At 37.6% G+C, this 20023-nt stretch overlaps 1 protein-coding gene across 2 annotated transcripts in view; it reads left to right on the top strand.

Annotated features, from left to right (window-relative positions):
* The window catches only part of LOC124595311 (heparan sulfate glucosamine 3-O-sulfotransferase 6), a 149096-nt gene extending 130944 nt beyond the window's left edge, over nucleotides 1–18152 (top strand). The window contains exons 6-7 of one of the 2 annotated variants that reach the window (XM_047134010.1): nucleotides 17651–17912; nucleotides 18047–18152. In XM_047134010.1, coding sequence (XP_046989966.1) covers nucleotides 17651–17887 — 237 coding nt within the window. In that variant the 3' untranslated portion in view covers nucleotides 17888–17912; nucleotides 18047–18152. The remainder of the gene's footprint in view (nucleotides 1–17650; nucleotides 17913–18046) is intronic. The other variant, XM_047134009.1, reaches the window with a different exon arrangement.
* Nucleotides 18153–20023: the final 1871 nt, after the last annotated feature.

A 20023-nucleotide genomic window follows, 5' to 3' on the forward strand; every position in this document is an offset into this window, starting at 1 on the left:
ATTCATAATATTCCATTGCACTGTTTACTGAACTTGATAACCCCAGAATGTCAGTAACAGAAACAAAGTATTTGTTAAGAATTTGCATCCTTCATGATTCTTCCCTCTACAATATCTAGTTTCACTAATTTAAAATTTAGTGCTAGGCATTTGCTTGCATAGAGGCATTACTTTTGCATTTCTTGATATCCATATTTATTGTAAATTTTTTTGTTATTCCATATGCTTTTATATTTTGTGTGTTCTTCCACTTGTGACAATTTTTCTGAGATATTGTCTCAAATTATTTCTCATAATTATTTGAATTTTTTTACTCTTTTTGCTCATAAGTAAACAATCTTTGTGCATATTTTCGTCAATGATACATTTGGTTTTCTCTGCAGAGATTCTTAAACCAACTGTACTGGCTATCAGTTCCAAGAGATTGATTTGTATGTCTGGATCTGTTAGATTTTTCAGATATTACACCAAAATCATCTGCAAATGCCAGGAAACTTACTTCAATACGTTGTTTCTTTCTTTCAGTTATTGATGATACTGGATCTGTGTTTTTAAAGCCCTCTTGATATTCCTTTAGTTGTTTTTGTTCTGGTATACAATTTTTGAAAATACTTTATAGGCAATTGGTGGAAGAGATATGCCTTTGTAGTCACTGGCACCTCCTTTGTCATCTATCTTATGAAGAGCATATATTAGGACAACTTCCCATTCTTCTGGAATCTTTTTTGTTTCCCGTATTACTTCAAACCATGTAGTCTTTTACACTCTTATTAGACAATTTCAGAAGTTAAACAGTAATTGAATGTTTCCCATTGACTTTGTAATTTGTTACAGTTTTAATGGTATCTGTGATTTCTTCAATGATTGGTGAAATATCTCCCTCTTGATTCTCACAAGAGTCTGAGAATTGTAATATAAGACTTGGTTCTGGGCAATTTAACGGTTAATCAAAACATTTTGCACATTTTTCACAATTTGCAGTCTTATATAAAGCAGTTATACCTCTGCCATTATTGAAGCAAATAATTGATGTTTGGTAGCCCTTTAATTAATTCTTGAAGCTCCAGTGAAAATCTATGGAATTATTTTTGTAGCATTTTCCTCCATTTCAAGTGGTTTTTTCAAATGATCTTTTGGTTCTCAGTAGTATCGTAGATATTTTATTGCTTTGTTGTTTAAATTGTTTCCAGAACATCTCCATTGTCTCTGTTTTTCTAACCTTGCTGTCGCCACTATTTCACACTCCTTATTCCTTATGTCTTACTGCTTCATGTATTATGATAGGCTTATACATGTTGTAGTTTGTTAATATCTGTGGCCTTTTTGTGTTTCTGCACGGTAAAAATTTCACTTTTATTGTAGAAGTCTAGTGAGCAGTATAAAATGCACTATTGCTGACATCTTTTAACATACATAATGTCCTTCGTTTTTCATTTGGAAATGGCCACATTATTCATGTGTAATTCTCCTAACATGAGAATTGGGGACATCTTTGTTTTGTATTTTCTTGCTAGTTTTCTAAAAGAGGTTGACATTAATAGCTGTAAAAGCTTTCAATTTAATTTTCTCAGTGTTATACCATTTTTGATAATTCTTTCACATGCCAAATAATCTCCTATTCTTATTTTTTCTTTGTCATCAATGAAATTATATAATTTTGTTCTGGGATTTTCTATATTTTGGTTTCCAGAAAATCTCAGAATACTTTCACTTTACCTGGATTATTTTCTTCATTTATTAGTGCATGACAGTTAATGAGTGTGTATTTTTTGCTTTGAGTTTAATTGAGAGAAGAGAGATTATTTCAGAGCTAGATGTAAATACTGTTACATTGTCCATTATCTTTTTGTGAATGTAATTTTAATGACATTCGTTTCGTACGTTCAATTGCTGGTTTACACTTAAACATTCTGTAATGTTGTTTCTTTATTACATTTTCGTCTAGAAATCTGGTTTCCTTTACTGTCAAAATCAGGATACTTTTATCCAAAAGTGTCTGTAATTCTTTCTCTTTGCCAGTCTCTACTAAGAAGTTCTCATTTAAAATACTTCAAAATATTTCTTTTTAATTTAAATTTTGGAGAGATTGCCAGCATGCTGCAACTTACAATATCTTGATTGCAGGTGTTAGGACTCCCCAGAACCCTAGGTTTCAATGCAATGGTTGATGCAATGGTAGATTCCTCTTCTGTGTTATCACCTGGAGTAGTGCATACTTTTAGCATACTTTCCATTCTGCAATGAAAGTTATTGATTGTAGAGGTCGGGAATTAGGTTCTAGGATAAGACTGGACTGTAAGTTCAAAATTGATTTTACGTTTGTAGTTTAATCCACTAGGTTCTTCCATTCTCTCCACCACTGGAAAATTAAATTCCTCTTCCACTGTTGATTTTGTTGAAAAGTTTTCACCTGTAGTCCTAGGCAGGGGCCCCTATTGGATACTACCATCCAGAGCCACAGGAACCTAGGTTTTTTTATGTGAGGCTGATACTACTACTTCCCCCCCCCCCTCCTCCTCCTCCTCCTCCTCCTCCTCCTCCTCCTCCACTTCCTAGATGGCACCTCTGGCTTGGACAACAAGTTCATAAATTCTGGAAAAGCTGTAAACACACTGAAACTACAAAACAAGGAGAACTGTAAGTTACTGAATACCTGATTTAATAGTAATGAATTATCTATTAATTATGAAAAGACTATGAACATTATTTTCAGCTTTCCTAGTGTTGACATTGGGTGTACAGTTGTAGAACTTCTTGGGATGTTGTACCTTACCTAGTCTAGTTATTTCCCTTTGGTTGTGTCATTTTCTGTAATCTTAAACAGCTGGATTAACATTTGTTAAAGTATGCACTCTACACTGCAGTACATAGTTTTCAGTTGCTCCACGATACTGAAGCACAGTTTTAATTTTATGATGATAACATTGTAACAGTCAGGAGTCACTATATTTAAGTCAGATATGTGGGCTACACTCGCTAACAATCAATCTTGCATTTCATTGGTGGCAGATTAGATCACATTGGCATGGGTATGATGCATACAGATACTTCTTCCACATACTAGTTCATATATACCTAATGTCCCCATAACATTCTGTTCTCACAGGCTGATTGCATGTTGCTGTCAATGGATTACTAGTACTGCACAATTTGACTGTCAGCCATTGACTTTGTACATTGCAACTCCATACTGACTGAATATTGTTCACATAATGAATGCTAACTTCCAAATTACCATGAATGACACAGAATTGTTTATCAAATAAACTATGGGCTCAAAGAAGTTCTCAAAGATATTGACATTTTGATAATCAACAGAGACAAATGGATGCTTGCAGTTTGGCTACCAGGCCTTAAGTGGCTGAAGCATTGTCCTGCACTACTATTTACAGTTTATCACAAGAATAAAACTAAAATTGATTATTATGTTTCTTGGTATTAACTTAAAGAGAGCAAAATTAGTGGACATGAAATTATGGGATGCATTCAATTTATAACATTTCCACGTTTTGTTCTCACAAACTAATCATGTGAAAATCGGGAAACTTGTGTCACTTCTTGATGTAATCTCACTGCAGCTGTTCACTTTCTTCACAATGTCAGTGCTTCTTTAGAAGTTTGGTTTGGCCACTGGAAAATTGCTGATGCAGAGTGGCATGGCTAGTGAATCTGTGACCACAGAGAGTGTCGTTCATCATTGAAAGCAGCCATAAGTTACTAGGAGTCAGGTCAGGTGGATTGGAAAATGGCATCCATGTCTTATCCATTGTCACAATTGATGAAAAGAAAGTCCCATTCATTCTTTGATCACATCTCATCATTGCCTGATAACATGCCTTATGTACAGCCTTATCATCATCCATTAACATTTGTAGCAATCACCTGGAGGACACTTTTCTTGTTTTCAGGTCTTCTTGCAGGATTGTGTGCGCATATCACAGGGGAATGTGTTCCACACTCATTCAGCAATGCTCCAAAATAACTTTCCCCACTCGCTCAATCATGTCGTCAGACAGGCTGGTGCAAGGCTGAGATTGTTATGCTTTATTGTCACATGACATTCTGCCTTCTTTGAACTGTTGCACACACATACACACCAATGACACTATCACCACGTCTTACTCAACTGGTGATGAATTTCAATCAGTGTCACACCATGAAAATGACATAAACGAATCATTGTGCACTGCTCTTCTAATGAAAAAATCCCCATTTTAGATAGGAAAAACAGTCCTCACTTTCGCTGCTGCCACGGAGTTGTGTGTGCTAATCAGTGTTGCCATTTTTGTCATGCATTCACAATGAGTGCACCTGCATTTTGAAACAAATTAAGTGTCTCTATCAGTTTCCAGTCCAGAAAAAAATTGCATTTGTTATACATTGAGAAAAGGAGCAAGTCTGTTTAACAGTGGGTTGCATAGTGGGAAAATTAATAAAATTATAAGCACTATATTGTAAAAACTTGTTTGCTTCAGTGGGGCCTGCCAAAAATGGCTAAAAATTGAATATTTTTTAAATTTAATAATTAGTAAACTAACAAGTTTTCCTTGCAAAGGTGGGCACATTTGTAATCAGGGCTACAAAACTATGAGACTGAATTTTGAAAATATTTACCAATTAAGAGTGCAGAACGGCCATCTATTATGGATTGTGCGTAATTGTTATTACCTTTATTACAAAGTTACAGGAAGTTCCTAAAAAATTATGGAAATAGACATATAGTTTGATGTTTTTTTTAGAAAAATCAGAAACAGTAATGTTTACATTTCATTAATCCTTTGCTATGAAAATGAAAATGTTTTATAGATTGTAATGATTTCCTTCTGAGTACATAGTAAACTTGTTTATGAGTGGCCGTCACCATGGCTTACTGAAATAGGTTATGCTGAGTGACAATGAAAATTTTTTGTTCTGTGCATGTCAGTTTGAAGGACAGGAATAATAATGGTTTCGAACCAAGTGAAGTCACAAGGTTCAAGGAATTTGTGTGTAAACTGTTGCAGTTTTTCTAACTGGGTGATATCACAAGATGTGAAGTTCACCTGTGTATCCATACTTGCTGATACACACTATGCTGACACCATTATAGTTTTGCCAGTATCCTTTATTTGTTTAGAAAAATTTTACCGAGAGTAAATTTTTATAGACCAATGAAAGTTTTGGTAATTTAGTGATATTATTTGTGCTCCGTGTTTTTATTTGTCTTTTTAGAATTCAAAAACACTGTTTATATAGTGTTAGCTGCTTAGGATTTTTTTACATTTGTTTTGCCAGAAATTCTAGGAATTAGTCATTTGTTTGTTCATTTTGTAACTGTTAACAGTTTCCATAAAGGCAAACCTGACACAAGTGGTAATCAATTGTCATTTTCTTATTTGCAGTTCTATTATTTATCTTGCAGTTACAAATTGGATGTTCATTGTTTAAGTGTTATAAAATAGTAACCCAAGTGGAAAAAGGTTCAACATTTGCAGTGTATTTTTCACTTCAGGCTTAATATTGAGGTGAAGACAACGAAAGCAGCTTGAAACATTTGTGTCAACTGTGGTGCAAGTGTAATTAGACAAATCACAATAGAAATGGATTTTCTCGTTTCAGCGAATATTGTGTGCTGTGAAAGATTTTCAATGTTCAGGAATTCTCATTAACTGATAGTGTGATGAATTGTGACCATTTAATCTTTGTTTGGCTTTTGCATTCAATATTGCTAGGTTCAGAAGTCAGATGTAAGAGTAATGCACACTCTATTACAAAGCAACAAAAATCAAAGGAGTGACTATTACTGCATTTTTGTTTGAACGCCATTAGTTCACTCATTTAGACTCGGTCTGACATATTGTTGCTGGTGATTATCTATGATGCCTTTGTATCTAGTTCATAAGAAGAAATTTAATGGCCCTAACAAAAGACTTCTTGAGCAAAGGCTGGTATGAACAGATAATATTTTGCATCTGGTGACACAAAAAGATCGTTGTATACTAGAGACTTCTACCCAGGGGTGTGTCCATCACAGGTGGCATTTATGGCAACAACTTTTGGTCGCATGTAAGAAAATGACCAACAAAACTCCATCAAGTATTGCTACTACATGATAACACACTCTGCCGATTTCACAAACAAAACTATTCAAAAGTTTATTTGGGAAGTCATCCCTCACGCATTTACTCTTGTAAACTTGTGCCCTCAAAATTTTACCTTTCACACACCTTAGTGAACAACTGTCAAGGAAAGTCCTTTCCAGGTGAAAATACACTTCAAACCAGCCTGACAACATCTTTAACTCTGAACGAGTATGTTTCCACAAGCATAGATCCAACATACTACCTGAGCATTGTTAAGACTGTTTTAGATAATGTTACAGAATATAATGTTGATGATTCATTTCTCTCTTATGTTTAATGTTGTGTTCTGTAAACTAATGAAATACTACTGTTGAAATATACAGTGTACTAAGACAAACAAATCATAGCTCACAATGATAAACTTATGATGAAAGTTTATTTTAATAAACATAAAGTTTCTGTAGTATGAATTTGCCTAAATTGGCATGACTTAGTAAGATAATACACTCTTTGGACTTTGAAATATTCCCTGTTTATGTGTTGTCATGTGCCATATTCAGTTAGTTTGGAAATAGGCATTTGGAGTGGAACCTTAAAAAAACCAAATTAATAAATTATTCAGTGCCACTAAAATTGTGTGTTCACAAAAGCCAAAAGTTACATTGGCCAAAGCACGAAAAGGTATTATCAAGTTTGCAGCACAGCCCTTACACTATAGGATACCAGAAGTAGCGAGAAGATTTAAGAGGGAGAAGTTTTCTTAAGATTCCCTTAATGATTTTTGAGCTGGCTGCATGCAGCTCTGTCACAGAATAGGTAAAAAACTGGTCTCCATCAAGACTGGATCAAAGAGCCAACAAATCCTTGACTTTACAACCAAGTCTCATTACCTTAGAGCTAGTGAAGAACTGCAGCATCCTTCTCTCCCTTATTGCCGTAGTGGTGACTAGAAAAGATATATCACAATGTAAAATATGAAATTAGTTACAATTTCAGTGTGGAACAACCTTCCTGGACTGAGAAACATAAACTGATAACCTAATGTCACACCTTACATGAAAATCATCCAGGTTATTCAATGGAAATGTCAAGTAACCTGATGTCTCACCTTAAGTGAAAAATCACAAAATATCAAGTGAATTTTGTAGGGTAATTCTGTGCCATCCAGCAAGTAATTCCATGGGCACAGAGTTGCCACCCATGGGCACAGAGTTGCCAAATGTATTCTGCATTGTTGCGAAGTTTCAGTGATGAAATGTGATTCCACAGCTGATGTGTTCCTCGAGAGGGCTGGATAGTGATACAGCTTGTGTCTCAAAGATGCGGCTGCCAAGGGCTGGAATACCTGAAGTAGAAGCTAAAGAATTTTATTCTGGTATCTGTAATTAGGGAGTAGGGTAAAGTTGTAAAGTTACTAATAATACTCACATGTACCAACATAAAACTAAACATAAATCAAAACTGTCCCATTTTATTATTATTATTATTATTATTATTATTATTATTATTATTATTATTATTAAGCATACTGATATCAGAACCTCATTCAGATGCAATTCATATTTTTGAAGCATTTCCAAAGGCTATTCTGTAAACCTTGTGAATAGGCAACATATTTTTCGATTGCTATGGATGTAGAAAAAGTTTTCTTCAAACACTGTCATTGGCATTATCCTACAAAAACGGAGGAATACAAGTGAAAAAACAACACAACATTGATTGCTAAATGTGAACACCCACAGAGAAAACGAAAGCAGCAAATGTGTACATTGGTTCAATTCCAGCTTCTGCTAACATGACAGGAGGAGCAGATGTCATCAGAGCATGCAATGAGAAACACAAAATGCTGACAATAATATTGAGAATAAGTCATTCCAAGACAAAACTGTCATTCAGTGTCCAAATACTTCAAGGATGACATGTATCATGTACTTGTAATTTCTACAATACAACCACTACTTATGCTTTGTCAATAAAACCAAAAAGTGTGTATGTTGAACTTCTCAAATTGCAATACCCAAGATATGGAGGAGCCAATATAATAGTATCTCCAAGGAGATAAGTGTGATGCTGATTTTCTTACAGCGCCTCACAGTCAGTGTAAAGTGTTATTAATTTAGTTCCTGATGGATTTATACAGATGATGACTCTAGACTTCCACAATATTCATATGATAATTGTCAAGGTGTAATGCAACTGCACAGATGGACAGGCAGTTTTAGAATTACATATGCCACGAAAAATTGCAGTTACAACCTACAAGTATGAGTTGAGTAAACTACAGTAGAAATACATATAGCAGCTATACATGAGCAATTTATTTTGTGTCAGTAACCCATTGTAAAAATTTCATGGATTTTGCATTTGAAATTTTTGAGAAACAAACACCCTGTAGTTGGCATCCTTATATTTCTCCGTCAAAAACATTGTAAAAAGCACTATGTTCTCCGTGCTTTCATCCAACAGTCTGTTTCCATTCATGTGTTTCCACAGGTGGCAGATTTTTATTTAAGGACTTGTTGACATTGTGCTTTTCGGCAGAATGAGTTCTAAGCTATTTTACAAATTACTTACCTCCTACAACAGTCTGCATCTGGCACTAATTGCCAGCTGCCACAACACTGTACAAAATTCATGAAACAGTCAGCGCAGTTCAGAAATCATTCAGTAAGTCACTAGTAGATGGACTGAAAGTCAAATTAATGTTGCTTTACAAGTCATATTCAATGCAGTACTACTTAAGGTACTAGAGTGTTCTAGCAATTACACTTGGATGATTCTAATATGTATATTCTGGTAGCCTAAAGGACCCATTAGTGCAAAACAGTCAGGAACTGGATTAAGATCAAACTCCAAGAACTGCAGTAAATGCATAGAGACTCTGCCCATCCCTCAGTTTGGTTAGTGTTTTATTTTTATTTTAGATTCTCTGTGTCTCAACACACCGCAGATAGCAAATGTCATTCATAATGCATGTTTTGCTTTTCTTGACAAAGCATCAGGAGCAATTGTATACCAAACATTGTGAGTAGATGATACTAACTACTGTATGATCAGAATGGTACATGTTCTCAATGAATGAGGTGGTGTTGCCCTTTCTGACTGCTTTGAATGACATTAGTGGTGGCACACTCAATCTGCTTGTGGATGACCTAAGTAAAGATAGTATCAAGATGTTGCCACTCCTATGAACAACAATTATAATTAAGCTTTGGCTATGTCATCCTGCTTAGTAAGCTAACATACACTGTACACTGATGTGCAAATAGGAACATCTACCCTGCTACACCACCTTACGTTTTCCTCAGGAACAAACAGAGAATGGAACCAAAAACTTCTGACACCTGAAGGGAAACAAACACCTATCAACCTGCTCAATTAACATTTGAAGCACCTGTATCATGAGCTTCCAGCGGGCACATATGCTGCTCAAGATAGTAAGTTACACTGTACTTCTTCAGTAATGGGAAAAAAGTGATGACAACCTAGTAAAGCTGGAAATCATTTTTTGCCCAACGTGAATTGAAGATAAGCTACGGAGTAGTATCAAGACCTATTGCTTTTCAAATGATGTCACCGTTTTTCTTGTTTTATTGTTAGAGAGTGTGATACAATGTCGAATGACAGTTATTTTCACCACAAACATTAATGATTTCTCCTCCATTGCCATTTAATGGTTGTTTTGATACTGTTGATTCAATGTATGCACTGTTGTTATGAATGTTTACATGTAAGCTCCTATCTACAAAAGCAACATTTGGTTATAACTGTGCACTGTGTATCACTTCTGGCAAATTGACTTGACTTGTTATTGCTATCATCTGACTTTCTGGGAAGTATAGATTTGGATTTCTAGAGCATCTACAGGCTTAAAAATGAACAAATAAAGATCTGTATATTGACTCTGTAATGACACCAACTGTTATTAATTTTTGAGAAATTGGAAATAACAATTTATGATGAAATACTGTGATACAATAGATTGTCCTGTGTAGTAGCTCAGATCCCTATGTTCAAACCTTAGCTGCATTTTTTCATGAAATAAGTAATTACTATTATTAATAATGTGCATCTGGTAGGAGAGCAGATGGCTTCAGGTAACCTGTGGGCAATGGTCACTATAGTGTGAGAAAACTCACAAGTATAAACTGTTCTGGTCTCGATGCAGCCATGAGCTCTTTCATGGAAGGCTTTGCTATTATTGGGGGGTCAGAAAGAGAAGCAAATTGTCTTTCAGGTCCCATCAGACTATTACCTTTAGTAGGCAGCTGAAATATTGTTAATAAAGTAAAGGAATAAGTGGACTCCAACTTGTGACTTCGTGTTTACATTGTATGCTCCTTACTACTAGATCACGAGCAGATAAAATACTCTTAACTGCAGTATCCTTACCCTGAGGAGTGGTCAAAGACACCTTTCAAAGAATAACTTTATCAACAAAATGAAAATCAATTATAATATCTTTGGGTGAATATCCACACAACCAAATACAACAGAATGTCTCTCCCCTGCTAGTACTGCTGACTTATAGTGCTGAGACTGAACTGCTGGTGCAGTCAGATGGAACTGCTGGTACTGCTGACTTGAGGCATGGAGCGTAACTGCGTTAGCAAGGTCCATTGGTGGCCTAAATAGTCAGGAGCTGATGTATATTCACATGGTGCTGTAAGGGTGTATAACTTGGCACAGTAAAATAGTACCTTGCCGACAACATTCTCTGCTGTGACAGGCATGCTGCCTATTTGTGAGGTGTCCTGTGCTGTGGAGGTGATGTGTAACTCTGTGGTAAACAGCCCAGACCAAACACAGAAATAACTGTGTTGATAAAGCCATTTACCCACAACCTCCTGGCAGGATGGCTGTCCACACAGCCTGCCTGGAGTATGGAGGAATCAAGTGCCAGGCGGATACAACATCCCTCCCCTTGCTATCTCAAAGATGCACCATATACATGGGGGGAGGCAGCTTATTGCCAGTGCTGACAGTCCAGGGAACTGGAAAAATACAGTGGCAGAATCTTGCATTCCACGTGCATTGAACTACACAAAATGCATTGAACTACACAAAAAAACTGTGCGTATATAAGAACATTGGAAGTACATAATCATTGTATTAGAATGCAGGAGGCAACTAACAAGAGTGCTGAGCATGGGGTGTAGGACCCATGATTTTGGATACAAAAGTTTAGTACAGAAACTTTGCAAAAGCTCTGTGTCACGCTCACAAAACTACAGAAGTGAACCACTAAGTAGCACTAATAAATGAACCCAACAAAACAAGCTTGCCATATCCTTGGCGGTGGATGGCAATGGGCCTCCACTGCAAACAGTGATGGTGAAGGGCATGGTGTTGGCGAGGCTTGTGGAGATACTTCCAAGAAGGCGCATTCCAACGCACAGCAGAACATACGACTTGATCAATAGTGCCAGTGCGAATGTTGAGACTGATAGGTGGTCTGGCAACAACAACAGGAGTGGCTGTATGGGTGACTGTGGCAATGCTAATGGGAACAACTGGACCAGCTGCAAGCATGGCAGCTGGCGGCCGCAGTGGCGAGAGGATTGGCCACCACAGGACTTGCATTAGAACGCACCAACAAGGCAGCTGGTGTTGGTATCAAAAGGGCTGGCAGTGTCAGGAAAGCCAGCCAGAACAGCAGCGACAGTGATAAGACTGAAGAATAGACGGACAATGTCGCAGACAGGCCTGGCAATGACTTTAGAGCCAGCTGGGACAGGACAGGTGACAGAAATGGCATAAGAGTCAGCTGGGTGGGTTGGGTTGTTGTGGGGAAGGAGACCAGACAGCGAGGTCATCCATCTCATCAGATTAGGGAAGGACGGGGAAGGAAGTCGGCTGTGCCCTTACAAAGGAGCAATCCCGGCATTTGCCTGGAGTGATTTAGGGAAATCACAGAAAACCTAAATCAGGATGGCCGGATGTGAGATTGAATCGTTGTCCTCCCGAATGCAGTCAGCTGGGACAGGGCCTGTGACTGATGGAGAAACAACAGGACTGACTTCATCACAGACTTGGCAATGATTGCAGGGCCAGCCAGGATGGCGATGGTAGGACAGACAAGATGGCTGGTAGTGGCATCAACAAGACAGTCGATTACATGAGGGCTGGTCAGGACAGGGCCAGCAATCTACGAACTTGACAACAGGACCAAGGTCATCACAGACATGTGGCGACAATGGGAGGGCTGGCAAGGATAGGGCCAGTGACATCTGGACCCCTGACAGTGCTGATGTTCTCGCAGACAGGTTTGGCAACAACACTACGGCAGCCAAAACCAGGATGACTGCAACAGTGGTGACACTGGGTGGAGGGCCAGCCATTACAGGGTTGTTCCGATGATCTCAGCAGTTTGGTTTCATAGTAACTTACCACTATCATATCAGGGTGGGCGCTGACAGGATCAGTGCTGATGGCAAGAGATGCAGTGTCCGATGCTGTCATAGGCAAGGGCTGGGTCCAAAGTGGTAGCACTGCCACTGTACAACTCTTAAGGGTAAGACACTGAGTACTGCAAGGCATGACAACAAAATTGTAAACAACTGGACTGGAGGGTCCCAGCTTGCCACACACACAAAACTCAGATGCCCTGTCTGGACTGTGTTCATGAACAAGCTCACTCGAACACTGCAAAAAAGACTGTCTAACATTAACTAAGGCTGTGCCATGCACATTGCTTGGCTGGTGGCGACTGACACAATGCAAATGTACATTTAACTCTTCCATCAGCAAATCATAGTCTTAAGTTCTCTGGATGCAACTCGAAGGGAAAAACTGACAGTTCAAATGAAAAATTTCCACACCTGCACGGGCAAGAAAGTGAGCACAACATTGTGTACCTCTGATGCCATAGGCCAGAGAATGCAACTCTAACTATTGACAGTACAGTCCCAGTCCTCTTTCTGAACATCAAACACACCACAAAGTGGCGCAAATGCAAGTGTGGCATGCCAAGATGCGGCTGTAGCAGTCAAAACCTCAGTGGCTTCACTTATGTCCTGTAACAGCTCCTGAATTTGCTGTTCCTGCAAGCAAATGACTTGAGACAATAGCAGCTCCAATTATGAGACACACATTATGATACACTTGAACCTATAAATGGTGCATGCAAACACTGCTAGTGCAAAAGAAGGATTAACTTTTCATACTGAAAATAAAGTAGAAGAGTAGCGGGAATGAGAAGTCACACTAGTACACATATTTTCAAGCTGCCAGAACTATGCATAAAAGTCAACAACTTTTAAGAAACGTGCTGCATAAGTGGGAAACCATAATAAGGTTTAAAACTTGTGAGTGCAAAGAACACTGCCCTCTTGACAGGGAGAACAGAACAAGCTTTGCTAACAAGGAATGACAGATATAGAACAACATTTCACCTCATTGCCATTACAGTATCCTAGTCCTGAGAAGTAATCAAAGACACTTTTAAAAGAATAACTTTATTAACAAAACAAAACTTGATTATAATGTCCTCGGATGAATATCCACACAAGCACTTAAAACAGAATGTCTCTCCTGTGATGTTGTCTGTGATGTGCCTACACGACAAACCATAGAGCAGTAGTAGGTGTTGGCATGATGGCCTGGCATGTTACTGCGCCAGTTCTGCCAGTGTACGACAGCTGACATACTGGTGGTGAAGACCACTACAAATTGGACCAGGTCTGCTGACATGGAGCAGTGAGATAAAACTGATGGTACAGGTACTGCCAACTTGTAACTTTGAGACCGAACTCCTGACACGGCTGGACAGAACTGTTGGTACTGTCGACTTGAGGCACAGGGCGAGGCACAGGGCATTACTGTCTTAGCACAGTCCAGTGGTGGCCTGAATAGTCTGGAGCAGGTGGCTCTTCACATGGTGGTGTGAGGGCATGTGACCTGGCATTGCAAAATAATACCCTACTGACAGCACTCTGTGCTGTGACAGGCACACTGCCTATCAGCAAAGTTGGTGCCCCCAGACACTGTGGAAGCAACATGTAATGCCATGGTAAACAGCCCAGGCATACAAGGCAATATCTGTGTGTTAATAGAAGCCATGTAGCCACATTCTCCTGGCAAGGCAACTGCCCACATCGCCTGCCTGATGTGGGGAGGGATCGACTGCCAGGTGGATACAACAGTAACAGCTCAAGTGGAAGACATTATTACATCGAGGCACTTCTGCATCCTACAGTATTGTGAGCTCGTGCAGATGGCCAGACTTAGAGTTCTGATGGTCTGTCAGTTTTATTGGCCTCTTACAATAATGACTCAGATTTAGTCTCTGTACCAGCCAGGTGTTATGTTGAAGTATGTACATCACCTTATGGGACATTGGATTTGCATTCTGGTATTGACTTCTAATCCCTGTGTGGCCAGAAATATTTAATTTTACTGTGATTTACTTAAATTGTTTAATCAGAAACTGTAATAGGTCCTTTTAAAAATACATACCCATTTCTTTCCCCATTCCTGTCCAGTCTGAGCTCATGCTCCATCTATTGTCCTTCCTTTCCAGCTTTGCCCTTTCATGTTTTCTCAGCTATTTACTTTCAATTTAACATTTGTTAAATCAAATTATACTTGTGCTCATTATAAGTCACAGTTCATTATAGTTTCCCCTCAAGGGAATTAGACTAAAGCTGTTGTGCTTGATTGTAGAGTGTTCGTAGAAAAAGGCCTTAGCAAATATCTGGTTAATAATTTTTTTTCCATTTTCTGTTGCAGGAGATTTCGTAATTGCCTTTAGTTGTTTTTCAGCAGTCATTTTCACTTGAAACTGAGTTGTCCAAATAGAAAAATACTGTGAATCGATGACATTCTATCAGAGATCTTTTTGGAATGTAAATTATGCATAGTGACCAGCTTTAATAAAGCAGCTGTTGATAACTTTTGCAAAAAAATAACTTCTAGTTTATGTATTTTAAGGAGATTATCACCATACCTTAATTCTGAAACTCTAAGGGCTGGTTTTCTTTTATTATTATTTTTATTGATGTATCCATTTCTGTCTTGTGGAATAGTACTATGGCATGAGACTTCCTCCAGAAGAGAGCCTTGAGGATCGTATCACAAGCATATCCTGGAAAATGATGTAAATGCTTATTTACTAATTTCAATATTCTCGCATTTTATGTTGTATGTACGTGTGTGTGTGTCATATAAAATCATAAAGCATTATGTTAGTGAATGAAGACACTAATGCCAGTAATTGGAACAGGCAAATTCATAACCATGGTACAAGTCATAAAACAGATTTCTGCGTGGTTAACAAGAGATTAACGTTAACAGCAACAAACCCTTATTTCAAAATAGCTGTTTTTCACAATTTGCTACTGCACGATCTTAAGATGTTTACTAGAGATACTTGTAAAAAGCAAATGAAGCAGTGGCTTATCTATAAATGGCCACATAACTTGTAACATGAATAGTAATATAAGCAACTATCGCATCCAAGTAAAAAGTGCAGTACTGAATTACACATAAAATCAACTATTCACTATGGAGAGAATTAGTATCTTACTGAATGGATGAAATAATTGTATACTAGTGCAAAAAAAATTGCGTGTACAAATTTTTTGTGCAATTCAGGACTTTTAATTGTTGCTGAAATGCTTTGCCATGACTCATAGTTCTACCTTAACAGCCCATATCACAATAGTGCATATAACTTAACTGATTTGTAGAATTTTATAAATTATCTTCCAATTTGTAATACATCCTGAAAATGGATAACACATTGATTACAATCAGTTAGCTATATTATGTACCACAAAATTCAATTCTTATAATTTTATAAATTCTTTTCCCTGTAATATTGTACTCTATGTCGGCAATGGAAAACTATTACAGCCTTTGTGAGAAATGCCTGTAAATCATATTTTGAAGTTCTCAAGAGTGACCAAGACTCAAAATGGGCTTGCATATTGCTTTTCATAATGTTGTGAGAAAATACTTTGAATTGGAGAAAAGAAATTTCCAGATCCCATGGTTTGGCAAGAACACAAGGGCCATGCATGTTACTTATTTTTGCCTTGTCAGTACAAAAAATATTGGCAGCCTATCCAGCAATCCATCTCTTAGACCATTTGCAGTATGTCCTGTCCCACAGTCTGAATCACTCTTAGATGGAGTTTTGAATGATCGTGCTTCCTCAAAGTATAGTGGGAGAGACTGTGAGAGCTGTGATAAGTTGATGGTTCGATGAACTCTGTGCCAGGCACTTAATTGTAAATTGTAGAATTATCATGTAGATGTAGACATAGAAGTTGTAAGGCACAATGGGAATGCTTTTGAAGACCTTTCATCTGATGGCAATCTCTCACTGCCCATCACCTTTATTGAATGGTTTGTTAGTGTTTGATCTGAGTCTCTTCAAGAAAACCTTGAGTTGGCAAAAAAAAAAGTTTGCTTCACAGCTCTTACTTTATTTTGTATTTCTGGAAGTGAGAGAAGATTCAGTGTATTAAGACTTTTTTTCATAAGAAAAGTACTTTGTTTATCTCCATGGCATTCAAGGTATTCTCAACAAACTAGGAGGTGGTATCCTCCAACAACAGTCCAGTAAATGGCAACACTTTCCAGACAGCTGCAACTGCAGTCTTAAATGCATTCTTTTACATATGTTAGCAATAAAGACTGTCAAACAGTATTTTGAAAAATTACCACTGTGGGAAAATCTTTTAAACTGTACTGTAAACAAATAAAATCTTGCAAAGAAAAATGAATTTCATACCTGGAGTCAGTACTCCAGAACTACTTCAGAATATCTGATGGTACATATGCAACAAAACTTTGGTCGACTAGTACAGCATATCATAAATCTATTCCCATAACTCACTCTCTCAGTTGAACTAAAAGAACTTATGTATGCATTGGTTTCCTCTTGTTATCAGACTTCCGAGTCTGTTAATCTTCTCACTTAACTGCAGCCACATACCTCTTTCTTCTACCTCATTCCAGAAGTAGACAAATGTGATATGTTGGCTGCCTTATTGCTACTGACTGTACCTACAAGTTACTCACTGAATACATATCTACTCTTGACAGATCAGTCCTACAAGATCTTCCATCCTTTAGATAAAACACCAACCACTTCTTTGCCCAACCAAGTTCTTTCCCCTCTCTTCCAGGCCAGCATAATATTTACCATAGCTTTGACCAATTTCATTTGTCCACACTATATTTACAAAGATGGACAGCTCTCTCCTAAGTACAGTTCTTTGTAAATCATCAAGCAATAATTTTCCTGTATTTCTGAGTGTGGACTTAGTCCACACAAGAACAAAGAACTGGCTGTGGCAAAGTTATTTCCTGTTACTTCTAAAGGGAAATATAGGCACATTTGCCCAACTGGAACTCTTATTAGTGTAATTCTGTCATCAGTAAATTCAATTAATAAACTAGTCCAAACAGAATAATTTATCCTGTTCACCTCATTAATAAAGCTGCATTTGCCAAGACACACATTTGCTTTGATGTATTATGTTACTGTGAAAATATGTTGTCATTCTGTGAATAAATAATACTAAAAAGTTACTCAGCAGACAAATGTTTACTGATTAGATTATAACTACCTTTTTCAGGATTTCTTGTCTTTGAAGAGAGTAGTTACAGAGAAACATTTCTATTTCAATTCAACAAAAGGTTTTCCCTGCCTCATGAAATCTGAGGGTCATTCTACCCCACATTGTCTTGGTAAAACAAAGGGACGAAATCACCCTTATATTAATCCGGCTGCTATTCAACGTCTTCGGGAGTTTTACCGACCATTCAATGCTCGTTTCTATCAGCTAACTGGCATTAACTTTGGATGGCCATGATGTAGTCTACTGTTGGCGGAAGTGAGTAAGAAATGTTTTCACATTGCTCTGGAATTTTAAGTAGTACAAAAATTAATGATAAGCTATAAAAGAATTCATATTTTCTTACCATATATTATTTTCTCTCAGACTGCACTGTTTGTATGCTTTATTCTGCAGGAAAACTCATTCTGAGATGGTCAGGTAGCTTTAAAGCAGTGCAGCAGTTGTCTGCAAGTTCAGTAACAGTCATATCTGCAGCAGTGCAAAAGAGATTCCATCAAATGCAAGTATATATTCTTTCAAAAAGTTTTTAATGTGTTGGAGACTGTGTTTATGGTAGAATTTAAATGATATTTTAAAGAATTTACCTTTTTATTTTCATCAAGCTTGGAGTTCATTTTAATGTAAAACTTTCTACGTTTTTTCTTCCTCTCTAAAATATGCTTCATGTCAACAAGTTTTTCACAATTCATGAAGTTTAGTAGTATGAAAGTCATCTCTTATCTTTTCTCATTCTGTTCATCTCATGGGCAAAAAACATTTGTTTCTGTAATCACTGACATTTAAATTGATAGTAGTAGTGTCAATTACATGTTAAATAGAACAGTATTGACTTTTATTTACCAAAGAACAAATTCTATGCAGTAGGTCAGTGAATAGAGAGCATAATACGATAAGAGTCAAATAAAAATAAAATGTAGCCAATAGAGAAGGAAAGACCAAAAGTGTTTGAAATAGTAGAGTGGATGTTGTTAAGTCAGAGACAGAGAAAGTAGTACTGGCATTACAAGTATAAATGTGACATGGAGAGACAATAGCAGAGAAAGGGAATACCAAAGAGAAATGCACTGAAAGAAGGAACAGTAAAATAAACAAAAGACAATGACAGACAGAGAAATGTAAAAGAAAAATATATAACTGTGCTGGTGGAGAGAGAGAGGAGAAGGAGTGAAAAGTAAGAAGAATGTTAACTTGAAAGCAGATGGGTTGTAGAAACCAAGAACAAGCCATAGAACAACTTCCCACAAATGGACTAGAAAATAAAAGTTGCTTGCTTGATGGACAGGCATCACACTACAGCTTTGTTCATATAGACAACTTAATTTTTATCTCGCCATCACAGAAAGAGTTTTTTGGGTATGGGGCATTCATATGAAACCCAGTCACTGGTGTAAAGTAATGGTAACGATTTTATTAACACAAAATGTAGTTATACACAGTACACATACTCAAAAATAGTCGCAGAACTGTTGGCACATTTATCCCATTGTGACACTAGCTGGTCAATTCCATCCTTGAAGAATCTAGTAGGCTGCCATCGAATCCAGGCCTGGACCCAGTCACACACTTTGTCATCCGTTGTGAATCGATGTCCACAGGAACTGATGGATCTTGTCCACAGAGATTCTGCAGGTGTCCAATACTAAAGCATTAACTTACACAACCATTTCCAGTGCGATTACATGATGAGCCTGCCCAGGAAGAGCATCGTCTTCCAGTGACTCGCGCCCCTCAAGGAATCGTTCGCGCCATTCCACAACACTTGAACGACTCAGACTGTACTCACCGTACACAGCCTTCATACATCAATACATTTCACGGCCTCCAACTCCTTACGCCGCCAAAAATCGAACCACTCTTCGTTCGGTAGCGGATGGTAATTTGTGTGACTACATTCTCTTCGGCCTGAAACCACACTGGTGCTATGCAACATCAAATGGTGCATATGCATCAGTCTCTCTACCAATATATGGCGCCACCATACCCACAGTTACATGGTACCACCTTAAGTGTAAGGCAAAGGTAGACGCACTGACCAGGTTTCATTTGAATGAACCTAATAAATCCAGCCAGCACCTTATTACATAAGTGGTTCATCTGATGAATGGAATTGTGAATGACATATAGAGCACATACCAGCTGATAATACATAACAACTCATCATTGTCACCAGCATGAAATTCAATTGATTTAAATTCTGAAGGAATAAAAGGTAAAGAGTAGTACAAGTACACTAAAAAAATACAATGTAGCCAATAGAGAAGGGAAAGTACACTAGTTTGTTCTGAAGTGATATTGCCACATAATATTCTGGTTATACTGGATGTCCATAAAGTGCTTCAAAATGGTAACAGACCAGGAGAATGTGCAGTG

This window comes from Schistocerca americana, chromosome 2, assembly GCF_021461395.2.
Source record: "Schistocerca americana isolate TAMUIC-IGC-003095 chromosome 2, iqSchAmer2.1, whole genome shotgun sequence".
Taxonomy (NCBI): Eukaryota; Metazoa; Arthropoda; class Insecta; order Orthoptera; family Acrididae; genus Schistocerca; species Schistocerca americana.